This window comes from Chelmon rostratus, chromosome 23 (genome assembly GCF_017976325.1).
Source record: "Chelmon rostratus isolate fCheRos1 chromosome 23, fCheRos1.pri, whole genome shotgun sequence".
Classification (NCBI taxonomy): domain Eukaryota; kingdom Metazoa; phylum Chordata; class Actinopteri; order Chaetodontiformes; family Chaetodontidae; genus Chelmon; species Chelmon rostratus.
This window is the reverse complement of record NC_055680.1, coordinates 7,858,162-7,883,367: the sequence shown is the minus strand read 5'-3', so window position 1 is coordinate 7,883,367 and position 25,206 is coordinate 7,858,162. Positions and strand designations below refer to the sequence as shown.

Here is a 25,206-nt window from a genome sequence, read left to right as displayed (position 1 = left end):
GGGGGCATGTGTGTGTCTGCATGTGTGTGTCTATGAGTGTTGGTGGTTGGTCTTATCTATATTAAAAAAAGAAACATTAAAGGACTAGTTTTGAGAAACACACTTATTTGCTTTCTTGCCAAGCGTTAGATGACAAGATCTTGTCCTTCGAATATAAAGCTGGAACCAGCAGCTGGTTAGCTTAGCTTAGCACAAAGGCTGGAAACAGGGCAACAGCAGCACTACAAGTAGCCCAGCTCATTTATTCATTCAGGGGGCTTATGTGACTAATTCCTGCCTGGGTCTCCAAAGTTCGTCATTAGTGCTAATCAGTGAGCTTTAGAGGTGCTGCTAGGTGGATTTAGCTACCTTTGGACAGAGCCAAGCTCACTGTTTCCACTTGCTTTCAGTCTTTGTGCTAAGCTGCAAAGGAGCAAACGAATGCACTTCCCAAAATACATTGTAATTACAGTATATTATTTACTCCACGGGACGCTATCATTTCAAACACATGCTAAGGTCATGGTGATATTGGTGTAATATGTAATCTATTGCTATAAAAGATCTAAGAACAAGGTTATACTGAAAGAAACAAAGAATAAACTCTAACAGAATGTCAATATAATATATCTACATAAATGGAAAATATATTTCCGTTCTACAAGGGAGGGGGAGGTCAGTGAAAGTGAGTGCTTTATTGAACCATGTGATCAATGGGGCCCTGGGTCATCACACAGACTGTCCTGCTGGCAGGGGGGAGCAGCAGCATGTGGCACACTGGAAAAGTTGCCTGGATAAATAGATTTACCTCTCACACTAAATGACCTGAAATAATGGTCCCAGCATCGAAAATTCTGAATTTATGCTTCCTTTTCCTTGATTGCTTCCTCATTTGCTTGCTCGTGTCATCCTGTTTAGGTATGTATTACACCCTCACAAAATTATGTACGCACATAAACCTCAATTGTTGCCCTTTTGGGGGATTTCCTTCCATGCCTGCCGCCAATGAAACAGTGGTCCTCTTTTGTCTCACCAGTCTACGGCCATGACCTTGCCTTGTCTCCGCTCAGCCTGTGGAGGACTTTGGTACGAAGTCTGCTCGATAAAAATGTCAGCGAAGACTTCCACGGCCACATTGGCGCATCTCGGTGAGATAATGATCTGCAGGAAAGCATCTGACGCGGTCTGGGACGCCGTATTTAGAGCGTTGCACCACATCATCACAGAGCGGTGAGGTAAACATGGTGGGATTGTTCATTTACTTCTGGTAGATTAATGTTTAAAATGCATGCATTTCATCAGTTTACCACTACTGTATGGTCTGTGGTTATATGCAACTTTGAGGTCAACTTCAGCTGCGGATGTGCACAGACTCAGCACCAGAGTTCAGATCTCAGGGTGATAAATCTTATTGCAGGGGCTCGAGCCAAAGGCACGCACGCACCCTGAATCCTGAGTGCTGTTTTAGGAGGCTTGTCTCAGCCATCCACCGAGAGCTCAGACAGTAGAGTGAGAGCCACTCTGCCCTTATCCCTCCCCATCTCTCTTTGTAGTTCAATATTTGATGCCACTCCTAAGTGATATTGTTTGTAGCTCCACACTGATGGAAAAAGAGATGCGGGCACTTGTGCCTGGAACTTACTGTACCAGACCTTTACAGCGTTCCCTCGGATGAAAAACATGCAGGATTAAAGGTCTGTTATTAAACTGAAGGGCATTCACGATAACAAGAACAAGAGAGCTGTTGTTCTTGGACATAATTTGGATGCTGAATTAACAGTGACTGTGTCTCTCAGGGAGCGTGTGAATTCTGGAATCGATAATAGTTTGGTGGGAACAGCTAATTGTAAAAGGCTGTCGAGGGAAACTAATTTTAGTCCACCGCCATTAATCGCTCTGCCAAGCTCTTATTGACTCTGAATCCTGACGAAGGACGTGTGAGGTGGACTGAAAAAAACAGCTGGCAACTTTTCTCCATCTGCCCAAGACGCAAATTCATGACCTAAGCACAACGTTGTCAAGTCGAGGGACAGAGGACGTGACACTCCGTCTTCTTCCGACATCGCTGGCATGTTTAACTAAACGTCTGCGAGGTTAAGGACCTTCACAAAGCTGGAGCTGGAGGACAACCCGGACAGGGAAAACCCAAATCGCTCCTTTTGGGCTTCTGCCTGTCTCACAGGGAACAATAATGCGAAGCTAGAACTAAATGGAGGTCATAAGAGGAGAGAGAGGATTGGGGACAATGGGGAAAACAATGCAGAGATGGTCACAGAGGGTTTCCAGGGAGAATACATCCACAGAAGAGAATGAGATATTTGAAGGAGAGAGTCTGCAGGGATGGAGAGGACAGAATTGACATACAATACAGCGGCACTTGGGAGATGTATACATAGGGGACACGTCGGGCAAGAGAGTTGCCTCCAGGCTGTTGGAATGAGAACAAACAGATTTTTTTTTTTTTTTGGGAGGGGGGAGGATACAGAAATTAGAGGAGTAACTCACCAGAGTCAGCAAATTCTGAGGGGACAGTAGAGGAAAGAGAGATAGGAAGACAGAAACAGAGAAAAGATAAATCCAGGTGATATTTAGTGTGATAGCCCACATTAAATCATTGATAGGTTTTATTCCAAGATGAGACTCCATCATTGTGTCATACGACTAATTCAATGATTTGAACTTCAAATAATTAGATATTTTGGAAAAGGTGCTTTTTTGCTTTCTTGCCAAGATGAGAGGATTGATACCACTTTGATGGCTCTTGACTAAATATCACATTGGGGAAAGGGAGCACTTAGCTTAGCTTAGCACAGAGATTTGAAGCGGGGGGAGCCGGCTAGTTTGGTTCTGCCCAGAGGTAAGAAAATCTACCTACTACCTCGAAAGCTCACAAGATTATGGGAATATATATTTCGCTTTTTTAATCTGTACAAAACAGAATTATAGAATTGAAAGGGTGGTGGAGTCCAGTAAGGCACTGTGTCCTAAAGAGAAATAGCTTAGCATAAAGACAGTCATTTTTCCACTGAAGTTACACATCAGTTAGATCTTAAGGTGCTGTTAGGGTCATTTTCTTACCTTCAGATAGAGCTAGCTGTTTCCCCCTGCTTCCAGTATTTATGCTAAGCTAAGCTAAGTGTGACCTGGCTTTAGCTTCATATTTAACGAACAGCTATAAGAGTGGTAGCAATATTCTTAACTAACTCTCGGCAAGAAAGCGAATAAGTGTATTTCCCAGCATGGCCACACACAAACTCCTACTAAACACCTACAACAAGGTTTTCCTGCAGAGGATTTAAAAGCTTGCCCAGACTTCATGCTGTCTGGCCATCTTTGTAAAAATCAAACCTACTTGTGTGACATTAAATGATTTGGTGAAAAGAACATGTGGCAGGATAACATAAAATCATATCATAATGAACATGAATAATGATTTAAATTTGTTCGGCCTGTCACAGCACAGATCGAATATTGGAGGAGGAAGGGACCAATAAAGGAGCGAACAGTGGTGAAGCCATGAGAACCCTTAAAAACACAAACACACACATTCACACACACACACACACACACACATACTGCACACCTAAACCACCCCTACTCTTAAAGTCTTACAAGTGAAAGGTAACCAGTTCCCAACACAACCTCAGACTCTCCTTCGGCTCGGAAGCACAGACGACTTTATTTTAAGAAATCTCTATGAAAAATGGATGGACGGGGCCCTGCCAGCTCCCTCCCCCGGCCCCGCTGGGCTACACTTAAAGCCTAAGAGCACACGAGGACAAGCGGCGCAGCCTCCGTCTTTGATGGGTGCACCTGCTCGCCTCTCTCCACGCCACGAGCTCACCAACAAAACGCTCCTTTGCATTAATTCAATCAGTAAATGTGCAAAGAACGCAGTCGCTCATCTCCAAATGGGGCCGACCTTTATTGGGCCCTCACGGTAACGGATCAATGAAGTTATTTAATGCGCTGAACGAACGAGGCATGTGATGAGCGCACTTTAAAACGTGGTTGACACCAGTGCCAGCGTTATATTGTTCACTGGAGCTTGTGAAAACTTCCAACGTGCTCCATGGAAATTTCAAAATAATATATTCAAATCAAACTGGAGCCCCAAGTGTTGCTTTTGTTCTCTGGTGCAATTAATTCAGTCCTCAAGTCATGTCACACTGTGGTTGTTGCTTCGGTGAATTCATTTTCACTCAGCAATCTGTCAAAAGACTCATCGGTCAAATCTAGCATTCACGCTAAATCAGAAATTGCCTGTTTGACCATTTTAAACCCACAATTAGGAAACAACATATTCATTTACATTAACATTAACATGAAAGGAAATGAGTTTTGACATATATTCTTCAATGCTTGGTCGTGATTTTGACTCAAACACAAGCAAAAACAGGTGGCTTTTGAATGCATAGTCCAGCCCATTAATCTTCATGCAGTCAAACAAGGAGTAAATATTTCAGTCTGCCATCATTAAAGCATGTTAGATACCAGTAAGAGGACCAAATGACAAATGGCTCTACAAGGAGCAGCAGGGCGGAGAATGCATGACCCTCTCTAGCATGTATACGACTGGCCGTACAGAGTCCCATTTCCCCAGCAGGTTATGATTTACATTTTAATCACCGAGATGGAGAGATGAATACACTCAGAGACGGGACGCCTTGGCTTCAGTGTACAACAATGCGTTGATGCATGTTAATGGGCACTTTAAGGTCGGTCTCGGCACAGCTTATTAATCTTTCCTGAGCTGACTCATTCGAGGTTTGGCTTTCAAGGAATGTACAGTCATTTCGGAGAAAGCTGAAATGCCTCCTCGCTACTGAGCAGACGTCTGCTAATGTAATCACGTCCATCCAGACGGGAAATATGAAGCCTGGCTATTGTTCAATACTCGCGTATGGCACCGTGACCTTGGCGGGATTTCGTTTTGTAGCCGCTCTGACCCTGGCGCTCTTACTCAAGCCACATTCACTGTGAATACACTTCCAAGAAAACTAAAAGGGCGAAGGGGAATAAAAACAGGAATTAGCTTCAACATTAACATTCATATTCGACAGATTAGGATTCATCACGCCATGAGATGCTGCCCCCACATCCGAGAGAGAAGACAGTCTACTGACACATTCTCCAAGCCCTCCCCACTGATGTGAATTTTTCTTGCCCTTCGTCTTTTCGTGGTGGTTTGAGAGTGGGATGACAGTGCACCCCCACCCCCCCGGCGTATTAACATATTCATCCCCTGCGCCGAGCACTGACACTGCCGTTTTACATTTCCTTTAGCTAAGCTAATAGGCCTTCATCTTGGATTAAAGGAAAATGATCTTCCACCTCAGCTGTGCTCTGACACAGCAGCGAGCTCACCTTGTCTCGCACAGACTATTTTTTTAAAAAGGGATCAATTCAGTCCTGGCATGTCGGGGCTCAGGAAGTATTTCCAAGCATTGATGGTGGAGCCATTGGGCTTGAAGGGATAGAAAACGTGGGGCACGTGTGTCTGAATGAAAGCCAATACTTTTTACTGGAAGGACTGAATTAGAAACTGTCACAAAAACACCATTTGGATGCTTGTGCTTGTAAGTCATAGCCAAGAATATGAGCTCTAGCTCGGTGCACGCACATCCTGAATGTGCTCGTAATCTTTTCCGGTAAACGGCTTGAATTTTTTGCTTTACATACATTTCATAGACATCTGAAAACAGGATTGAGGTCATGTTAAGAGAAAAAGACAAGAGGATAACTCGCTCGAGGCAAGATCAACCTGAAAATAGACAATGATGGACGGAAAAACAAACATCCTGTGAGACTTCCGGATGTGAAATCCACCACTGCAGACGGGTTTTATTATGTACAGTCCGTCTTGACTGCCTTACCTTCACTTAAAGGATCCAGCGTGTGAATCATCAGCTGGAAAATGCTGTTCCTCATCAAGCTGTTGTGCAGGGAGGCGGAACTACCCCCCCTCTGCAGTCGAGGCCTGGCCTGTGAGAGGAGAAACAAGGTGTCAATCAAACATCCTGCTGCCTGGGATGGGACTTACTACCTCGGTCAAAAAATATATAACTTTGATCCAACAACTGGTTCTTATACATCACATATACTGATATTAACATCAGGCTATCAATTGTAAGCACTTTACTAGAGCCATTTCTAATCCAAGCTGTTTGGAATATGGTTCCCTAATCCTCTTTTGCATAAAACCCCTAAGCGGAACCTGCAACCCAGTAAAACTACCATAAAGTGCCTCTGCTTCTTATAAATATCATCCTCATGGGTTGAGACAGGCATTTAGGTGGCGTACGAGGCCTTTCTCCCCAAACAACCCTCGCCAAGGTCACTCCAGCAGTCGAAGCTGAACTTGAGAACTGTGGGAAATTAGGCACCGTTGCAGGCGGCAGCTGTTCGGAGTGTGTCCCCCTTCGGCTGCCCACAGGTGACGCGTAGGCACAGGAGGTGCCGGGTGCTAATTCACAGGCCAATATGGGTGTGAGCGGGAGGCAAGGGAGACATGTAGACTGGCAGGGCTTGTGTAAGATGTGGCTTCCCGGTGCGACCCTGATGATTCTCCTTCTGCTGCTCTGTTTTATCTTCTTCCTCTGCAATCTGGATGAAAACTGAGCACGCCGGCACGCTTGTTGGAAGCACACAAGCATTGAAAGAGTCTTTCTCAACACATGCTCCTTCCTCGATCGACTTTTGCATGACCCGTACAAACTGTAGCTTGCGAAAAAAAAAGGCTTCGGAAAACAGACGGAGCTAGTCTCTGTGCAGGGGGAGGCTGGAGGTTAGAGATAACAGCGTGCATGTCTTGTTCACAGTATGGTGGGAGAAACACAAGTTACGCTACTACGTCTACACAGAAACAGGGACGAACACAGAAGCAGACGGGAAGAGTGTCAATCAGACAGGACCTACCGACAACTTGCCGTCATCCTCTGGCGCCCCCGGACTTGCCTTCTCATCCAACACGGAGAGAAGAAGAAGTAAAAGGGGGGGAGAGGGAGAGAAAGAGAAAACAGGACATAGATGTGAAGCATGCCGCACACAACCACACAGACAAGATGAAGAGACGATAGAGAGAGACATTACAGTGATGGCGGTGACTGACTGTGATGTGAGTGGACAAGACTTGAGGGACACATTCCTCCCCACCGCTGTGCCCGCTGACTCTGTCAGGCGCAAGCTGAGCAAGATCAGATTGTCGACTCGAATTTCCACGAAATGTATTCAAAAACGTCATTTCGGTTTCCCTAATTTGAGGCGAGGACGTCGACTCGTATCAGCACTCAGAGTAGAGTGAGGGTGAAGAGGCAAGAAATGTGATGGGTTTGGGAGATACACTTATTTAAATTCTTGCCAAGACTTTGAAAAGACTGATACCACTATGAGGCCTATTGTACTGTGATGTAAATATGAAGCTACAGCCTGCAGCCGGTTAGCTTAGCGTGGCACAAAGGCTTCGAATGAGGGGAAACTGCTAGCCTGGCTCCGTCCAAAGGCAGCAAAATCTGTTCACCACAACCTAAATTTAATCCAAAAATCAAAGTCTATGGGACAAACATGAGGTGTTAATTAGCTAGGTGTAAGGTGCTGTTTCCCCCTGCTTCCAGGGATTATGCTAAGATAAGCGCTACTTGTCTAACTTCATATTTAATGAATAAATATGAGAGTGGTATTGATCTCATTAATTCACAAGGAGTAGTTTGACATTTCGGGACATTAGTGTGCAGTTAGCTTAGCTTAGCAAAACAGGGGGACAAAGCTAGCCTGGGAAACAGCGATCCTTAGCCATGTCGTGTCTAATTTGTTTAATTTGTGCAAATTCAAAATGCAATAACAAACGGATATAACATGTTAATTAGTTAGCTTTAACTGTCCTGGTTGTTGGATATTTTTTCCCCCCTTTTCCAGTCTTTGTGCTAAGCTAAGCTAACCACCAACTAGCTGAAGCTTAATACTTAGTGGACTGAAATGATAATGACATCTATCTTCTCACCTAACTCCTTCAAGTCAACAAAATCTTTGCCTCACAGTTTCATGCAGCCAGTTTTAATGTGATAACTTTGCCTTTGAGAGAGCGTATGTGCCAGATCATGCCAACGTGACTCCGGTCTTTCAACAATCACTCTGCTATCATTCTCAGCGGGCCCATTTGGCATGTGCAGTGCTGTAACACAGTCTATTTTTGAAACAAAAGCCTTTCACCAACTGCCTGACTGAACTGCGCTCGCTTCATCTCCAAAAACGTGTGCGTGTGAAATATCAGTCGCTTCAGGCCCCTCTGTTTCAAACTGCAAGGGAACAAACACAAAGCTTTTGTTCAGATCTTTGCGTCTTGAGGCTTTGTTTCGCAGCCTACACGGTTTTCAGACAGAAATGTGGAAATCTGACATGTGGAGGAATGCTGTGTATCGATGAAGTGCCCGATGCCAAATGAAATGCAGATAATTATCCAGTTTGATCTTGTTAGTGTTTAAAATGCAGGGCAAACATACACATTTGAAGACAGGGCCTCCAGGCTTGTCAACCCAGTGATTCATTTGCATGTTAAATGACGCTGCGTCACAATGAATATCAAATCTCTTCATACGGAAGGAGGAATGTGGTGTTAACTTCGGTTCATGAAAGCTTACATTTGGCCAAACAAGAAAAAAAAAACAAGAAAATGAAATTATTTGTGATCCTTTTGTTGATTAGGAATTTATGAAATCAACTTTTCCATGAGAACTGGTGTCATTTTCAGCAAAATCCACCACTGCAGTCAGTGTGAATGTCAGCACCCACTGTGTCCCACTGTTTCTGTTTAACGGATCATAATTTACCATATATTAAGTTTCCCTCTGTATAGCTCCAGAATAAATGGGGAAGCTGAAATTAAACATTGCCCAAAAAATGAGCGGAAGCTGAGCTAATCCTGAGATTTTCCACACAGCTATTCAACTATAACCCAATTTTTTCCCCATTTCATATCTTCAGGGTAATTCCCTGCACACTCGGGGTATAATTATTCTATTTCACTCCCTATCACCCTCCTCAGAGGCAAGTCAGGGGGGTTAGGAGAGAACAGGTGAATGTGCCAGATAGAGATTATGCCGTGGGTCGCTCATTAAGCCAGCGTTAAATATTATGACTAATAATCACGTAGGGAGATTAGTATGTTCTCTGGAGTTTGTGTGTTCTGTAATACCGGCAGCTCTGCCTTCCAGCTCTTACGTAATGTCACATCAGGATCATTCTTGGAAGCGGATCAGCTGAGGGAGATAAATGTCCCTCTGCAGCCACATGCATGTAACGCTGTCTTACGGAGAATTATCGATGAAGAGTGTGACATCATGCAGAAATGCTTCCGCTTTCACCGCTCAAATTGCCCACAGCTTAACGAGGGGACTTTCGGAGGAATCTGAGCACGTCGGTGGAACGCTGAAAGCGAAGTCCTGACTTTCGAACATCAGTGGCGGATTATAGGTCTTCTCATATGCAATCTGGGTGCACAAAAGGGGTCTATATCTGGATGATTTTGATTTGCATTCCCTTTATACTTCGACATCCAAGCCAAATTACACAGGAGAATAATAGCCTCTTTTTTTTTTACACACTTTCTAGTTTCTCAATGGTGGCGTTTGATTAAATCCATCATAGCTTGATCCTTCAAATCCTTAATATACTCTCTAATATACCCTAGATATACAGTGAATTATGGTAACAGCAATCAGTATTACATTTTCTAAATCTTCCAGCCATTTTCCATATAATTTCCACTTAATTTCCTGCTTGTTTTTTTTCCACAATCTAAATCATGACACAAGGGGCCGTCACTGAGGATGCTGCATCTCGCTGTCACGCTTGGTTCTACTGTCACTACAACACACCACCTACTGCAAATTTCACAGTAGTAAATGTACCATCCAAAAACTCGAGTGGCATCAGATTCTCACTTGTAGTGAACTAATCACCTCGTGAATACAGTGAGAAAGATGGACGAGGACATTCCTGGATGTGATGCAGACTCTCAACTTCATTCCAGCACTACAGCTACAAAGACTTGCTGACTGCATTACGACTGGAAGCAGGAGGAAACAGCCAGCCTGGCTTCATCTGAAGGTTAGGAAAATCTACCGACAAGCATCTCTAAAGCTCATGAATAAATAAGTTACATTTCGTTTGTTTTATCTGAAAAGGCGGGGTTGATGCTCCCAGCCAAGAAATACTCAAGCGCATATTTTTGGTTAAATGGCAAATTGCTGTTTCACATTCTTTTACTGGTTAAATAAAGATATATTAATTTGTGAGCTTTTGGGATGCTGTTCAGCAGATTTTGTTACCTTTGGACAGAGCCAAGCTGACCGTTTTCTTCTGTTATCATTCTTTATGCTAGGCTAAGCTAACAGGCTGCCGGATCCAGCTATATAATTACTGTGCAGGCTTGAGAGTGTTCATGTTCCACTATTCCTTTGATTTGAAATGGAAAAATCAAATCTAATTTAGTTTGTCCAACTATTAATGACAAACAGGGCTTTTGCAAGGTGTTTTCATGGTTGTCACTAGGTAACACGCAGAAGATTAATGCGCACAAGCCAAGAATTAAGCCAGACAGACAGGCTTGTTGGGACATTAAGTCGATTTGACATTTCCGGCGTGAAAAAATTCTTGCATATTGAAAGTGACGCTTCAATATAAATAAAGCATTTGTGAGCCTGTGTATGTAAAGATATGTGAAAACCAGACTGCCTGTTAAGCAGACTTGAAAAGTGAAATCTTGCACAGCTCCAGGCGTTTGCCTACACGTGCTTACAGTCGGCAGCCTGTCTGTCAGAGCGTGACAGAACACCCTTCGAGATTTGTCCATCTAGATTCAACGTGTTCGAGCTAAACTGTTGAGCAGCACGACTGAGCAGCATCTCTCTCTCTGTCTGTTTCTCTCCCCCTCTTTCCTCTTTTTTTTTTTGCCTGGAGACGATAATGATGATCTTCAAGGAAAGAAGGGAAAAGATGCACAACAAGTCAAGAAGCCATCCACTTGCTAATTAGTAACCCCTTCATTTTTCTAACAAGCAGAACTAATTACAGGATCTGCCGCGACGCTGATTTCCCACAAGGCAACGCTCACCAGGACTAAGCCAAAATTGCTTCCTCTTACTCCCCCCTCCCATGAACCAATCAGACTCGGGCTTTTGGGAGAGGGGAACAAAAACTGCTGTGTCATTTTTGCAAGTGAATGCAAAGCTGGGTTTGATCACGAGCAAATCAAGTTTTTTGTGATTTCCCTATCAGTACTTCGTGTGCTTGAAGTGTATTGTAAAGTCAGTCTTCTTGTGTTAATAATAATGTGATTTATCCCCAAGATTAAATTTAGTGCACATGTAACGGAAGGTTTTTTTCTGAGTAAATACAAGAGGTGCAATAACGACCTCCAGCAAACCTGATCACATCTATATTTTCTATATTGACCTGCAGATGCAGTAAGCAGTTAACAGCTGAACAGGATCCTTTGTTTTTGTGATTGGAGCAAACAATGAGCAAAAGTTTCCTCCAGGAGTCGGCATTTATATTCTGCAGCGTGTCCGCTGTGCCCCTGCTGCAGCACTCTCTGCCCCAGATTTTTTCAGCCACCCTCTCCTGTTTGTCTGCATGCCTTAAGAGATTCTGATGAAGCCATGTGTCGTCTTTTGTTTGGGTTCTGCTGTATCCGTGCTGGTGCTGCTGCCTCGTCAGTTCCTGATGCTGAAAGACTTTCATTTGACGGAGAGAAGTGGTTCCCAGCAGAGGCAACCAGACCAAACTCAATTGTTGACAGTGGTCCAAGTGTAGTTGCCCTTAGGCGACTGGGCAGTCCTGGTTTTTTCCATGTATTGGTCTTAGGAATAACATATCTGCAGAGCAGCATCCACTGTACTTTCCTGTTTTCTTAGTATTGCTGTAATGTTCTTGTTTATCCCACCATCCACTCATGATGTGTGGATGTGTTTAATTTTCTTCTCTCTCTCTCTCTTAGTGTTACTCCAGCAAGCACACATTCCCAGCATATAGCATTATGCACACATGATACTACTTCACGTTTCATAACACGGTGTGAAAATCTAGCTGTATACACATGCAAAGTCAGAGATAATAGTGGCAGCACCTAGATGGGACAACAAAACTGGAGCCAACAGATGCTGAGAGGTCGAGGCATCTGGCAGTGTTTGCGCTCCATTTGCCCACCGACGTAAGCTGAAACCAAGATACCCTACTATGCTGTATTAAGTTCACCTGGATACTGAGATTGTTGTCGATACCATCAGTGAACATGAACTCACCCTTGGCATGATAAGAGGTTCAAGGTAATGGCTAGGTAAACATGCTCGTTCGTCAGCCTGGGTTGGTTTTCCTCGCCCCCAAACCTAATATGCAATGCATCCTGATGCGCTTACTGTGGACCTGTGGGACAGGATGTCCGAACAGCTGATTTCTCTGTCAATACAAATGGAACCAGGAAGCGTATACTTTTAATGGACTGAATGGGTCAGGAGCATGAAGGCGACGTCCAAAATTTACAGCCAAGTGTGTCTTCTCCAGCCAGACCCGCTTCCTTGGCTAATTTATTTGTTGTGCCATTAGAAATGTCAGAACAACAATCTATTTACAGTCATTTTCATTATTATTTCAAGTCCAACGATCCAGCTAATTGGCTTTACTCTAATGGATAAGGCTGGTCAACAAATTCCAGATACCTAGATCACAAACAACAACATATCAGTCCAACACTCAATACTTTTCCAATTTCCCGAGCCGTCGCCAAGACGTAGATCTTTGAAGATGGCTCACAAACTTTTTAAAAGGGCTCAGTAATTCCTGAAAACAGCTGGGAACTATGAGCAAGCGTCACTCAAACAAGAGGACTGTTGTTGGTTTTTTTGCATTTGTTGGGAGCTATTTTCAGCTGCCGACGAACACACATTCGGGGCTCTGGCGCAATGCACGACAGCAAGACGGTGCACGTGGGGCTGAGTCCAAATAAACTGCATTGTCCATGTTGATCATAGTGAGAGGGAAGGTGTCACCCAGTGCAACGGTGTGATGTGGATACGCAGGAAGGGTTCAGTTTCAGGTTTTGGACTTTTCATGGGATTTGATGACCATAATAAACATGTAGAATATCAGCAGACTTTTCCTTTAGCTCAGTTTCATATTAGTATTGCAATTAAATCCTACTTAAATATTGATGGTATGTGGAGGAAGCCTCCTGCTGGCCAGTCAGGTTGGCCAGTTACATTTAGTGCAGGCAGGGTAATATGCTGAGAGTGGCCTTTCAGGTCACCTTGGTGGGCTTTGAGTGGGGACGAGGGTGAGGGGGAGCCTCATATGCATCACTCCCCCATCGGTGATGGACATAAGTGGTAACCTTGTTAGACGAGAACAGAGGAGGAGAGGCTTTCAGCGGATTCACTGAGGCCCAGAGCGTTTTCTAATTAGCTCATTAGAGACTGTCTGATTGCAATCACTTCCATTTTAAGAGTTTACTCTCTTAAATCTGGTTTAAAATTCTCTGTGGTCGTCTGCACGGTGTCAGGTCCGTCTGCAGTCGTGAGATCTACACAGCAGCGCTGTGAGCGGCGCAGACATCGCCACCCTGGATTTCACAAATTACGGGTATTACATCAAGCACAGCCCTCAGAGCTGATGTAACGTTCAGCTGCTGCAGCTTAGTGAGGCTGACGCTGAGGGTCAAAAATCCCCCCGAGGAAGGAGTTAAGCACGTCAGGCCCGCCGGTCCTCGGCCACCTCCGACCATATGCACGGTTTCCATCTCGCTGTGGTCCTGTGTGTCATTTCATACGGCCACGAGATAGGGATCTCTGTGCCCTTCACATGATGCTTTTACAGTGCAGTTACATTAGCTAATTTGACCCTGCTTTCAAAAATAGCCTTTGATCGATAAGGCTTTCAGTTTCTTGCAAGCCTCAACGTTTCACCTTCAGGCTCTCCCTTTGAAAAAAAAGGGGAAAAAAACCCAAGCAATCTCTCATTTCAAGTTTTCCAGAATTTCTTTGCAACAGAGGCGTTACTAAATCTGGAAACACGTATGCCCTGACCTTCATGGCCTTGAGCTACTGAGTTAAATAGACAAGGGTCACATGACTTAGGACAACCACATGTCATTCATTCAAGACAATAGCGAAATAAAATGTGTAGCTGGGACTCTAAACTACATCAGTTCATCTCATATCTGATTATCTGAACACCTGCTAGCCTCAGGAGCTTAAATTACCCAAGGTTCAAACAATGGACAAATCAAATAGAAATGGCCTCCAATGAAGCTGGAGCCAGAGCTTTTCAGGCCGTCTGGGTCACATCAAAACATACACTCACTGAGCATTACAGAGTAACAGCTTCACAATCCAGAGATCCTCTGAGTGAGCCATAAAATGTGGCGGCTATGGCTGGTTCAGGAAAGCCCCCTAAACTTGCATGGTTTTATCTAAAGTGTTCCCTTTAACCGTTCCCCTTGTTGCAGAGTTATTGGTGTGATGTGGCCTTAAATGGAGCCCTTTTTTTAATGGAGCAGAGTGGCTGCATCCCTTTAACACGTAGTGGCTTGACTCATACGTGACACCCCTGCGCTTCAGATAAATGCATCTGAAGGAGAAGGATTGAAGGTGAGGTTGAGTGAAAAGAACTGAAATACAGCATTGACGCCACTGCTGCTCATCGGTGCTGAAGACCGGTGAGCTAGAGTCGGTGCTGTCCATGGTACTGCACCAAGGCCAAAGGCTGGGTTCAGTGTGACTGGATGTGAACAGGAAATAAGCTGCAGCTAGCTCACTCACTGAGCTTTCAAACCTGGGTGTGCAGAGGCGAGTTTTACCAGCGGGTTGAAGTCAGTGAGATAAAGCCACCAAATGACACCAACAAGCTGATTTACACTTGCTGCTGCTTTTCCCTTTTTGTGTGTATTTATCCTTTTTTAACTTTGGTCTCAACATCATTGGAAACAAGGACATGCCCTCCATGATTCTTCGAGATCAAAATAAAGTGAAATGAATGGATGAGCTGGATCATCAGAACGGGTTGATCAGCTAATTGACCGCAGTATGTGAACGTCTGTAAAGCACTGTGGTGCAGGCAGATCTGAAAATTGCAGCTTGATTCCATATGTGGTCTCGTTAAGTGCGTTAAGTGAGAGCACAATTGATGTCAACATTATATGATAAGATGATGAAGGAAATGTTTCAAACAGATATTAACTTGGACGCCATTGGTATCAAGTCCACATTTTTTTTTTTGTTTATCTCTGAAGTCGAACAACTCACGATGGCTTCTACTTTACATGGCAAAAATAATAAGCTTCAATGTTTTACTTCTTTTTAAAGCGGCCTGCATTGTGCTTTTGATAATTAGACAGGCACTGTAAAAAGTGACAGGGTGACCTTCAGACCATTAACAGCACTGAGGAGGCAGTGGAGAGCCACTGTCCGCTCTGATAAGGACGGAGGGGGGGAAGCCAAATCGTACAATGACCAATCGAGGACGACATAAAAAACAGACATCAGCACCTTTGATGCAAATGAGCATTTTGCGTGCACAAGTATTACCAGTGAATGCAATTTAATTGGATTTGGACAAAGGCAGGACGCCGTCGAGGAGCACGAGTGATTGTCAACAACAGAAGAGAGGCGGTGAAAGAAGCGGCTCCCGCTCAATAGCCCTCCACGCTAGTTTCCTAAAACCTGCGTTTTTGATTGGGCCGTTACTGTGTTCTGAACGATGCCTTTCTCTCTATTGACTAACAGCTAAAACACAAGGTAGAACCTCCGAATCCTAATTACTGGCTCTACAGCAGCGCCCCTCCTCCTCAGACGAGGAGCCACAGCTGGAACAGATGATAAAACTTGGACTCCTCATCGTCATGGTGAGATCAAAGTCGCAGGCTTTCTATTTTTAAATGATTGGACCCTGGCTCCGCTGTTGCTGGCTGAGCTCAAGTGCCAAAATGATCCGATGTCTCTCTGTGAGTGCATATATAGTGTATATACTGTATGTGTTTGCAGACGCATGTGCAAGTGTGACCTTAAAAAAGATCCAGTTCGACTTTGCCTGAAAATTTAGATATCAAACCATCGGTACCACTAATTTTCTTTGTTCCTACCTATCCCTCAGGAACCTTGGGCCTGCATGGAACACACACAAGCGTTTTCAACTTCTACCTGTTTTGCTTTCAGTTTAGACCAAGGCCACTTCTACAACTCTCCATTTGAAGGATACAAACACGACTACTCACCGCTTTTATATAACAGGCGGTGCAAATCAGGGGCAAGGGCACGCACTATACAAAGCATACCACGAAAAAGAAATTTCATTTTTTTCGTTTCAAGTTTCAAGTTCAATAATAGTAGCACACAATCTGTACATGGCTACAATAAAAAGCGAGGTGAATGTTTCTGGGTATTGTACAAAACATACTTTTACTGGGGTATTTCAGCAGGATTTCCTAGAAATTAGCTTGACAGCTCCTTTTATTGCAGCAAAATCCAGCCCAAAACAAGCAATCTGAAGCAGATGTAGTTCATAATTTGGTAGGAGTTCAGCGGTGCACATCTGGATTTTGCCGAAAATTAGGTTGACATCCGTCATAATGGGAGATAATCCCATGGATACGTCACACGACTGAAGCGCACAGCTAGTGACAAAGTTCATGCAAGGCAGCCTGGTATTACAGAGTATGAGGCGGGGGATCACTGGGATTGGACTGTAAAAATAAAAAAGGAGCAGCGTGTGTGAATATACAGAAGGCGTCATCAGCATCAGCGCAGCTGCCCGAACGTCCAATCGCACAGGGAGGAAATGCAGTCTGCTCCCTGCACAGAAGCCGCCTTGTAACTGATCTTTGAAGCGCATCCTGATGGAAGATCTCGCCTCCGTGACGCTATTTATAGCTTGGTAATACATCAGAGGTCGCACCTTCCATCTCAGCAGAACCAACATCTGCCTCGATACACGCTGGCTTATCCAGCGTTGACGATAGCAGCCATCGAGTCCTGTGGTTGGACGCAGAATACAACCCACGCTCCAATCTGCAAGCTCTATTCATTTCGACAAGTATATGAGGTGTTTTGCTCTTGCCTAATCCGCGTTCTGAAAAGTCTCACAATTACTTAACAGTCTTTAATGTGCCCATTCTGATGCTGACATCATGCTGACATCACATGGATTTAATGTAATGAACTAGCACGGTCAAATTTAGCATGATTCCACACTGTGAGGCGATATTCAGCTGCCTGTTGTTTGTCATGCGTTGTCAGGTGGCCCCGCTCTGACTTCATCATCATTGCTGACAAACTCCGACGTCTTGTGTGTCACCATCATCATAACAAGGAGAAGGGGGCTCGTCGCCCCCCTGTCTTCCATAAAACCGCAGCGTGCAAAGTGCTGGCTAATCTGATCTGCCCGAGCCAGTATTTTCAAAAGCAGCCAGTCAGTCCATCAGCTAAACAATGAGAGAGGCCGCAAGATAACAAGATAAGCCTGGGCTGGCCCGGTGAGGTGGTCCTGAGGAGGGGGCTGGGGGAGGGTGTGCATATGATGAGAGATCCTACTCATGCCACGCCCGGACAGAGCAAGCCTTCGTTGTTGTTCCTTACAAATCTGACTTTATGCCATGCCAGACCTGAACTGACCTCTTTAAAAGAGGTTTTTCAGTGGGCAAAATCTATCGCGTGAGTGTTGCAGATTGGAATGGAAAAGCGCTACTTTTCTTTGTGGAGTGCGGTTAAGATGCCAGCATTGATTGGCTTGGCTGACTGGTTCGACAAGGGTTGGACGAACGATTGCTTCGGTGGGACGCCATCGGCATGCAAAGCCAACTCTAGTACACGCACATCTGCTGTTTCTCCAGCGAAAAATGGCTGAAGCGGGGAAAATCTTGAGCCACATTTACAGTATACTCCCCCCATCTGAGGCAAACGTGGGAGCCTCAAGCTCTGTTGTGACCTTGAACTGTGCCACCACAGTCTGCGCAACAATCCGCAGAGTGCGTGTGAGTGGGACGCATTCAGATGGCGAGGAAATGCCCTCATGCGTTGGTGAGACCTCCTTCGGTCGCTCCGCACATACTGAGTGACCTCGGGTGCAGTAATCAGACCCTTGTGCATCAGTCACCACCGCGCCACAAGACTAAGAAGCTTAACTCCGAGAGAACGTGCAACATCTAAAGGCAGCGATGCAGTAAAGTGACGCCATCTTTGACCTATGAACTATTGTAGCTCACAGTGCCAAGTTGTGTGACACTGCAGTCACCCTTTGACGCTAACACGAGGGGGGGGGCTGACTTGACAGATGTGACATGATCACAGCAGCAGACTAAATATACTGCAAAAATAAAAACGGACAACTATAGAATCAGAAATCCTCAAAGAAAGACTATTTTAAGCTTCACGAAGGTGGTATTTGTTGCAGGGATATTGCATTGGATTATATTACACTGCAGTGTTTTTCTAGGCAGGCCACTGGTAGCCTTGTATAGCCTTATCCTCAGTATGAAATCAGGACTTTTTAGAATTCCTCTAAACTAGTGTTTGTCAGTGTCATCTCTGCTCCTGAGTGGATTTAGCAGTACAGTCCAGCCAGTCTGCAGGGTTGTGTCTCATAGGAGATAGAATGGAAAGCTAACTCCCTGGGCTAAGGCAGACTGCCCTTGTTGTGAGATTAACCAGCAGCTAAGCACTTATTAGGTAAACAAAGGTATTAGGCACCAATCGGGCCAGAGCTAATAGGTAAATACATCCTTCCAACATCTGTTTGGGTCAAAGAAGAACAAATGAAATCGCATGTCATGCGCTGGAATCAAGCGACAACTCTGAAGCTCTGAAGCAATTTTGACCTGCTTCAAATAACTGTTTGTGAAAGGGGTCATGGTGACGAATCAGCAGTCACCCTGACTCCACTGGTCCCCCTCTGTTTTTCAGCCCATTGTTTTGGCTTACTGACCGCTTCGTTCTCAGCTCTTTACAACTGCACGCTAGCACCAAACGTCCGGCGGCAAAGTTAGCGACCAGCTGGTGAACACAGTGGAGCAGTTAGCACGTTAAACAGTCACGTATTTCCCCCAGAAGATGGTGGAGACCAAACCAGGGCGAGAAAAAAAGTGAAAGGCAACGCCAAATGAAGGCAATGCCACTTCGCCTTTGTCTCCCCCAAGTGGCCAAAAACAGTTAATGCAGCTTTAAGTGTCATTTGTAACTCTCAAATTAAGAGCTCTCAGTGTGAGTGGTGGTGTTTATTTAGAGGTGCAAGCAGAGTTAACTTTGTATCGAGCTGTCATCATCGGTGGTAAGCAGTTCCAAACAGGAGTTCAAAACTGCAGGAACGTTTGCATGACCAAGATTGAGGGAACGTGTAACCGTCATTCTCCAAAAACTACGTGAGGTCTTGAATGCGCTCCCATCTTTGCTATCCTATTTTGCTGTAAATCCAAGTAGTCTAAGTGCACTGCATTATGGAGCATTCATGGTGGTGTTAACTGGATTGAGAGATTATTGCAGATTACATTTGATGAGGCTGAACTGCTATGAAACAATGGCTTTTAAAGTCGACCTAGCATCCACGCTGGGATCTGACAGTTGTGTTTGTGATGTATGAATGATGTTACGCCTCATCCCTGGACAGAGGAGGGAAAAAGAAAGACGCAATCTGTCAAATGATGGAATAGCAAGGCCTGTGCTCACCATTTAACGCTGGGAGCTGAGGCATTACTTTTGAGAAAATAAGAGAAGCAAAGCCATCTATTTTTGCATTACCGGGAGCAGAATAAACAAGTTCCACAATGAAACTTTTTATGTCAATAAAAAACAAAAAAACCAGAGGGATTGCAGTACAAGCGGTTATGTAATGAGATGAGGGGCAGCGGTCACAGACGGTCCAAAATTGACTGATGACTTGTAAATGCAGAACATCACACTGCTGTCCATGTTCGTCTCCGAACTGAGCTTCACGCGCCACTTATAGCAGAATCTGTTGACGGCCGACAACCAGATGGCGAACGAGCGACCTCCACGCTTTTGTGTTGAGGGCGGCGCCACTCGTCTTCTGCTGCTGACTGTCCCGTGTTTCTGTCTATGGCAGCAATGCAACACACAGCGGGGACATCCCAATATCATAATGCGTGAAATAATCTCAGGGAAGCCCATTTTAATCAAGCGTTTAGTTCAAGGGCATGGCATCAAATGACATCCTATTGTCCTTACAGTGCAATACTTCACACCTGAGCGGTAATGTATGGAGGATTAAGGACACCTTGGAGCTCGGCCGTGGCGGGGGCATGATTAAAAACAATGCTCTTGCTTCATGGTGGCGAACGTCATTTAAAAATACAAAGACGAAAACAAAAAGAAGAAAATCAGCACCTCCATTGTTTTACAGAGTTGTGGAGTTATCCTTGTTCTCGCCCGGCAGTCTCCATTAGTCATGTATGAATTTACACACACACTCACATGCACACACACACACACACACACGCTTGCTAAATTGCCAATTAAATCTCAAAATAACGCTTGTGTCTTGAAATACACGTCCCCAAAGTGTCACGCCGTGATTAAAATGGGTGTTTAGATGATTATATTCTAATAATATTTGTGCCTTTCTGGTTCTACTAACCCAGACCACAAATTAAAACAGGTTAACTCACAGCCTATATGTCGCAAAATAATCACTTCAGAGCTTTTTTTTTTTTTTGGTCCACCTCTAACTCATTCGTTTTGTTTATTTTGTGTTTTGGGTGCTGAGAAGTGCGAGAGAGAGAAGCTAAATCTGCTGCGAGCGTCACAGGAGATGAGACGTGATGGCGGGGTTTGATCGACTCATCTGTCTCACACTACCCCCCCCATCAAAAGTTGCCTTTCAACACACACATGCAGATGCACACACACGCACACTGTTCAGTTGGCCAAGGTACCCAGAATCCATTGCAGCTCAAGGTCACCTGAGTCTTCTCTGGCACTCGGCCTGTACACCTCAGTTCTCACTCGTTTCCTGCACATAAGCCCTAAATCAAATTAGCATGGCCGTAACAGGACCCACACAGAGTAACTATTGTCATGCCTGCTTTTTAAATGAAGAGAGGCTTTCATTTTTGCATTGTGGTTTACACACTGCATAGCAATTGCAGTGATGTTGGCTTCCTTGAGAGCCCCCCCCCCCCCAGTATCATTGTGTAACCTGCAGTTTAAATATCCTTTATGTACTTAGAATAAATCCAGATTTAATTAAAGCTTCATAATACAACTTTCTCAAAATTTCATTTCCATTTCATGTAACAAAAGAAATCTAAATCCGTCCGGATAATCTCTACACCAGCATCAAATTGCACTGCAGTGTCTTTTGCCCTCAAGTGTCATTGAGGTAGCGAATGTTTTTTGAAGCAGCACAACAACTTCTGCTGTTTTTGTCCGTGGAGCACTCACTGTTTATGCTACGGAGCAAACGGAAAAGTACAACGCTGCGCCGAACGACCGTGCATGAAGAACACCCCCCCCCCCGGAAACCAACATGGAGGAAATGCCGAGACTAGCGCAGCCACCATGGAGGCATTCGCCTCAATCACGTTGTGTGCGGTTCACGTGTTTACGCAACAGTTTAGACACAATATTTATGCTGGAAATCTTTAACTGGGGGGAAAAGAAAATAGCTCCTGAGATTTTCCGAGGGATTTGTTTGTCAGACGGGGACACAATTTGTAGAGCTTAACCCAGAATTACACATTTGACTCTGTTTTATTAATCCCACAGTGGAATACTGTAAGCCAGCCCTATGCAGCGTCGCTTGAACCGCATTAAAGCACAATGGTCAGTTGAGTTGTTGAATATACTCCATTCTTAACACCCACTAGGTTTCTATTCTTTTACCTATTCTAAGGTAATGAATATGCACGCCATAATCCAGTCTCTTAAAACATATGCTTGGCATTGGCTGTTGCATATTGAATGATCTAAGAGTGAGACTAATTTGAAAATGGTTGTAGGTTGATGAGAACAAAAAAAAAAGAGATGCATGGAATTAAAAAGCACGTCTCCACCAACAGACCGGTTTCACTTTTGGGCTCAGCTGAAACAATTATCAAAGTCGGCCTGAATTCATTAAAATCAGCTGCATGATACGTGCAGATGGATGAGTGTGTGTTCCAGCGCCAGAGGAGACACTGAAGGTCATTTCTATTAGCCAAAATACTAAAAGTCATCACTGCACAACTGCTGTAACTTCCTCATGGGCTGACATTTCCTATGAAATTGGATTTTCAGAGGAGATGGTGGTGAAGGGAAGTGGGAGAAAAATTATGCGGGTCGAGACGCCAACTCACCTTGGGCTGCACTTCTACTTCTACCACTTGGTTCTTGTTCATGCAGTTTTTGACGAAGCCCTCGACTTTGCTGTTGAACTTCATGAAGATCACGTAGGCGGCGTAGCCCGTGAGTAGCGTGAGGCTTTCCCACACGGAGATGACGTTATCCAGGAAGAAGACGATGAGCAGGATCAGATCCAGGATGTAGAAGGAGACGTCGCGGAAGAGCGGCCACCACGTCAGGTTGAGGATCTCCTTGGAGAAGATGGCGCACATCCCGATCACGAAGAGGATGTTGAAGACGGCCGAGCCCACAATGGTGCCGATGCCCACGTTGCTGTGCGAGATGAAGACGCCGATGATGGAGGTGAAGAGCTCCGGGGCCGAGCCGCCAGCCGCCATGAAGGTGGCGCCCGCGACGTCGTCCGAAATGGTCAGCTTCTCCGTGATGACTGTCAGCGCTGGGACGAAGAACTCGTCGCACACTATGGCTAAGGCTATGAACATGTAGATCATGCCGAACATGTGGAGGACCACTGCGCCCTGGCGCCTCTCCTGAAGGGTGAAGATGTCTGGCGGGTACTCCCCCTGGCTCTCGTTGCTACCTGCTGTGGATCTCATGGCTATTGGCATGTCGGCTGACACATTGGGGTCCCTCTGAGGTGGGGTGAAAAGGAGAGTCCTGTGGGGCGCCGACTGGCGGAGACTCTCCTGGGGGAGCACCGGCTCCCTGAGCCCCCCTGAGCTCCAGGTCAAGGCACTGAAGGAGACGGCACTTACGGCCACCAGGCTGAAGACGAACCCCAAGATCCGCACTGGCCTCAGCTTTTTCCGCAGACACCGGTGGCCCTGCCGCTTGCAGGCAGCGCCCAATACGGGCCTCCGCTCCAGCGAATCCTCGCAGGGCTGGTGCGAACCCATGTCTGTGCAGCTCGTGGTGTCCTCGCTCTCAAAGGATCGGTAGGAAGAGGGGAGAGAGGGGGCCGGGTTTTACCGGAGACGATGCATGGCCTTGTCTTCAGGTTCAAATGAGTTGAAAAGATTGTAGGTGCTTTCCAGGGTCTGGTTTGCCGAATGATGTCTTCATATTAGCCTCTGCTGGACAATGTGGAAAGAAGGAAGAAAAAATCATTACTGAGGCAGGAAAGAAACCGAGCAAGATATGATAATCGGCTGTTTGAGTTCACTAGGATTACTCTAAAGATCCTGCTGTCAAGCGTGGTGATGATACAAAGCATAAAGAGACCGAGAACTAAACAATTAGTTAATTGATTACATAATCAGCAAAAGTTAATCTTTCTCCATTTTGGTAATTACAATCGATCATGTAAAACATCTGATTAAAACACATTTTTTATATAACATTGCAAACCAGCTCCTAATGTGTGATGGACAATTATTTTTTTACCTTATATTTATGAAAGATACAAAACGTAATAAATAGCAACTAGATGAACCAATAATCATTGTTGCTGTGGAAAAGTCTACACATCAGGACTAATCCTGACTAAGCCAAAAACAGCTCCATGTAGATTTGTGGAAATTAAAATCGAGCAGGATATTCCCGATTATGTCACGCAGCACACGTGGAATAAAGCATATTTCGCAGTTGGTGAGTTTTACAGTCACCCCCTGCTCTTAGTATTGTCATTCTCTCGCAGCACTCCAAGAAATCTCTATAATTAAGACGAAACACACGCACGACATCTTCAGTTTGAGCATTTCCGTGCAGTGTAAGTGAAACCGTCCATCGTGGTCAGGATGTAGAATCACAGGAGCAATATTAAGTGTTCGGATGCAATTCACAAATACAAGAAATTCAAAGCACGGGATGCAGCAGAGGCAGGGAAACTTCCATGGGCAGATGATGCGTCTGGTTCAACAGCCTCAAATCTTCAAATGAGACAACTTGCAGTCAGAAAAATTGGAAAGCTGCTGTTTTTTTTTACCTGAACGAATACCAGAAAACGAGGAGGCCGGCGGTCACTCGGCTGCAGTCAGTGGAAACGGCTCTGCCGCTGCCGCTCAGGTGAAAAGCAGCTAAAAACACATCCTGTCCTGTTTGACTTTTCAATGGTGCACAGCCTCCGAGCTGCACGGCTCGTCTGAGATGCCAGCTCCACGGACAACTCTTTCACACACACACACACAGACACACACACACACACCCGCCTCGTCGTCTGCCCTTCAATAACGCCTTCGCCCTTTCAGCTGTATCACCACACAACAAACAGCCGACAGACAACAGCCCCAACACGAGTTTCCCCCGGCGAGGCGCATGACGCGCGGCGGCGCTGCGGACGGTGTCATGTCTTACCTTTGACAGAGGCGAGAGAAAACAGCCGCACGGCGCAGCAGCAGGTTGAAATTAGGAAATCCTCTCCGGTGCCCTCTTCCTCTCATTGAGCCAAAAAGAAAAAAAAGGAAGAAAGAAAGAAAGAAATGTGACCGGTCTGTGCTCTCCGGCGACAGAGGAGGAGCTTTGGAGGGAGAGGAGGGGGGAGAAAAATGCTTTTCCAACTGCGCTCACCTCTCTGCCTCACAGCAGCGGCAGCAGCATCCCTCCCGTCTCGGATGAGAGGAGGAGGAGGAGGATGAGGAGGAGAGGGGAAAAAAATCCCCTGGTCGAAAATACCTCCCGAGTGAGGCAGAATATTGTGCTGGGCTGGGCTGACCACGTGAGCCGGTTGGTTTATTAATAAAGCCAGGTAAGCGGCAGACAGCGTGTCCGTTCCTGCTGGGTTCACGCGGTGGGGGCTTTGGTGATGTTGCGCTTTGAGGGAGGAGTTGCCGTGGTTACACAGCAAAGGCAGTATTTCCACTGATTTTTTTTTTATGATGATGATGATGATGACGGAACAGGTGGATAAGCGTCAGCTCAGTTGCTGATTTATGCGCGCGCCGAGGTCATTTCA

General features: G+C 45.2%; 1 protein-coding gene across 2 annotated transcripts in view; it reads right to left on the bottom strand.

The window, feature by feature from the left end:
- LOC121626470 (sodium/potassium/calcium exchanger 2-like) overlaps positions 1-24,656 on the bottom strand; it is a 39,826-nt gene extending 15,170 nt beyond the window's left edge. Inside the window, exons 1-3 of one of the 2 annotated variants that reach the window (XM_041965004.1) lie at positions 24,609-24,656; positions 22,310-23,386; positions 5,856-5,964 (exon numbers count right to left, since the gene is read on the bottom strand). In XM_041965004.1, coding sequence (XP_041820938.1) covers positions 5,856-5,964; positions 22,310-23,212 — 1,012 coding nt within the window. In that variant the 5' untranslated portion in view covers positions 23,213-23,386; positions 24,609-24,656. Of the gene's footprint in view, positions 1-5,855; positions 5,965-22,309; positions 23,387-24,240; positions 24,357-24,608 lie in introns of those variants that run through there. The other variant, XM_041965003.1, reaches the window with a different exon arrangement.
- Positions 24,657-25,206: the final 550 nt, after the last annotated feature.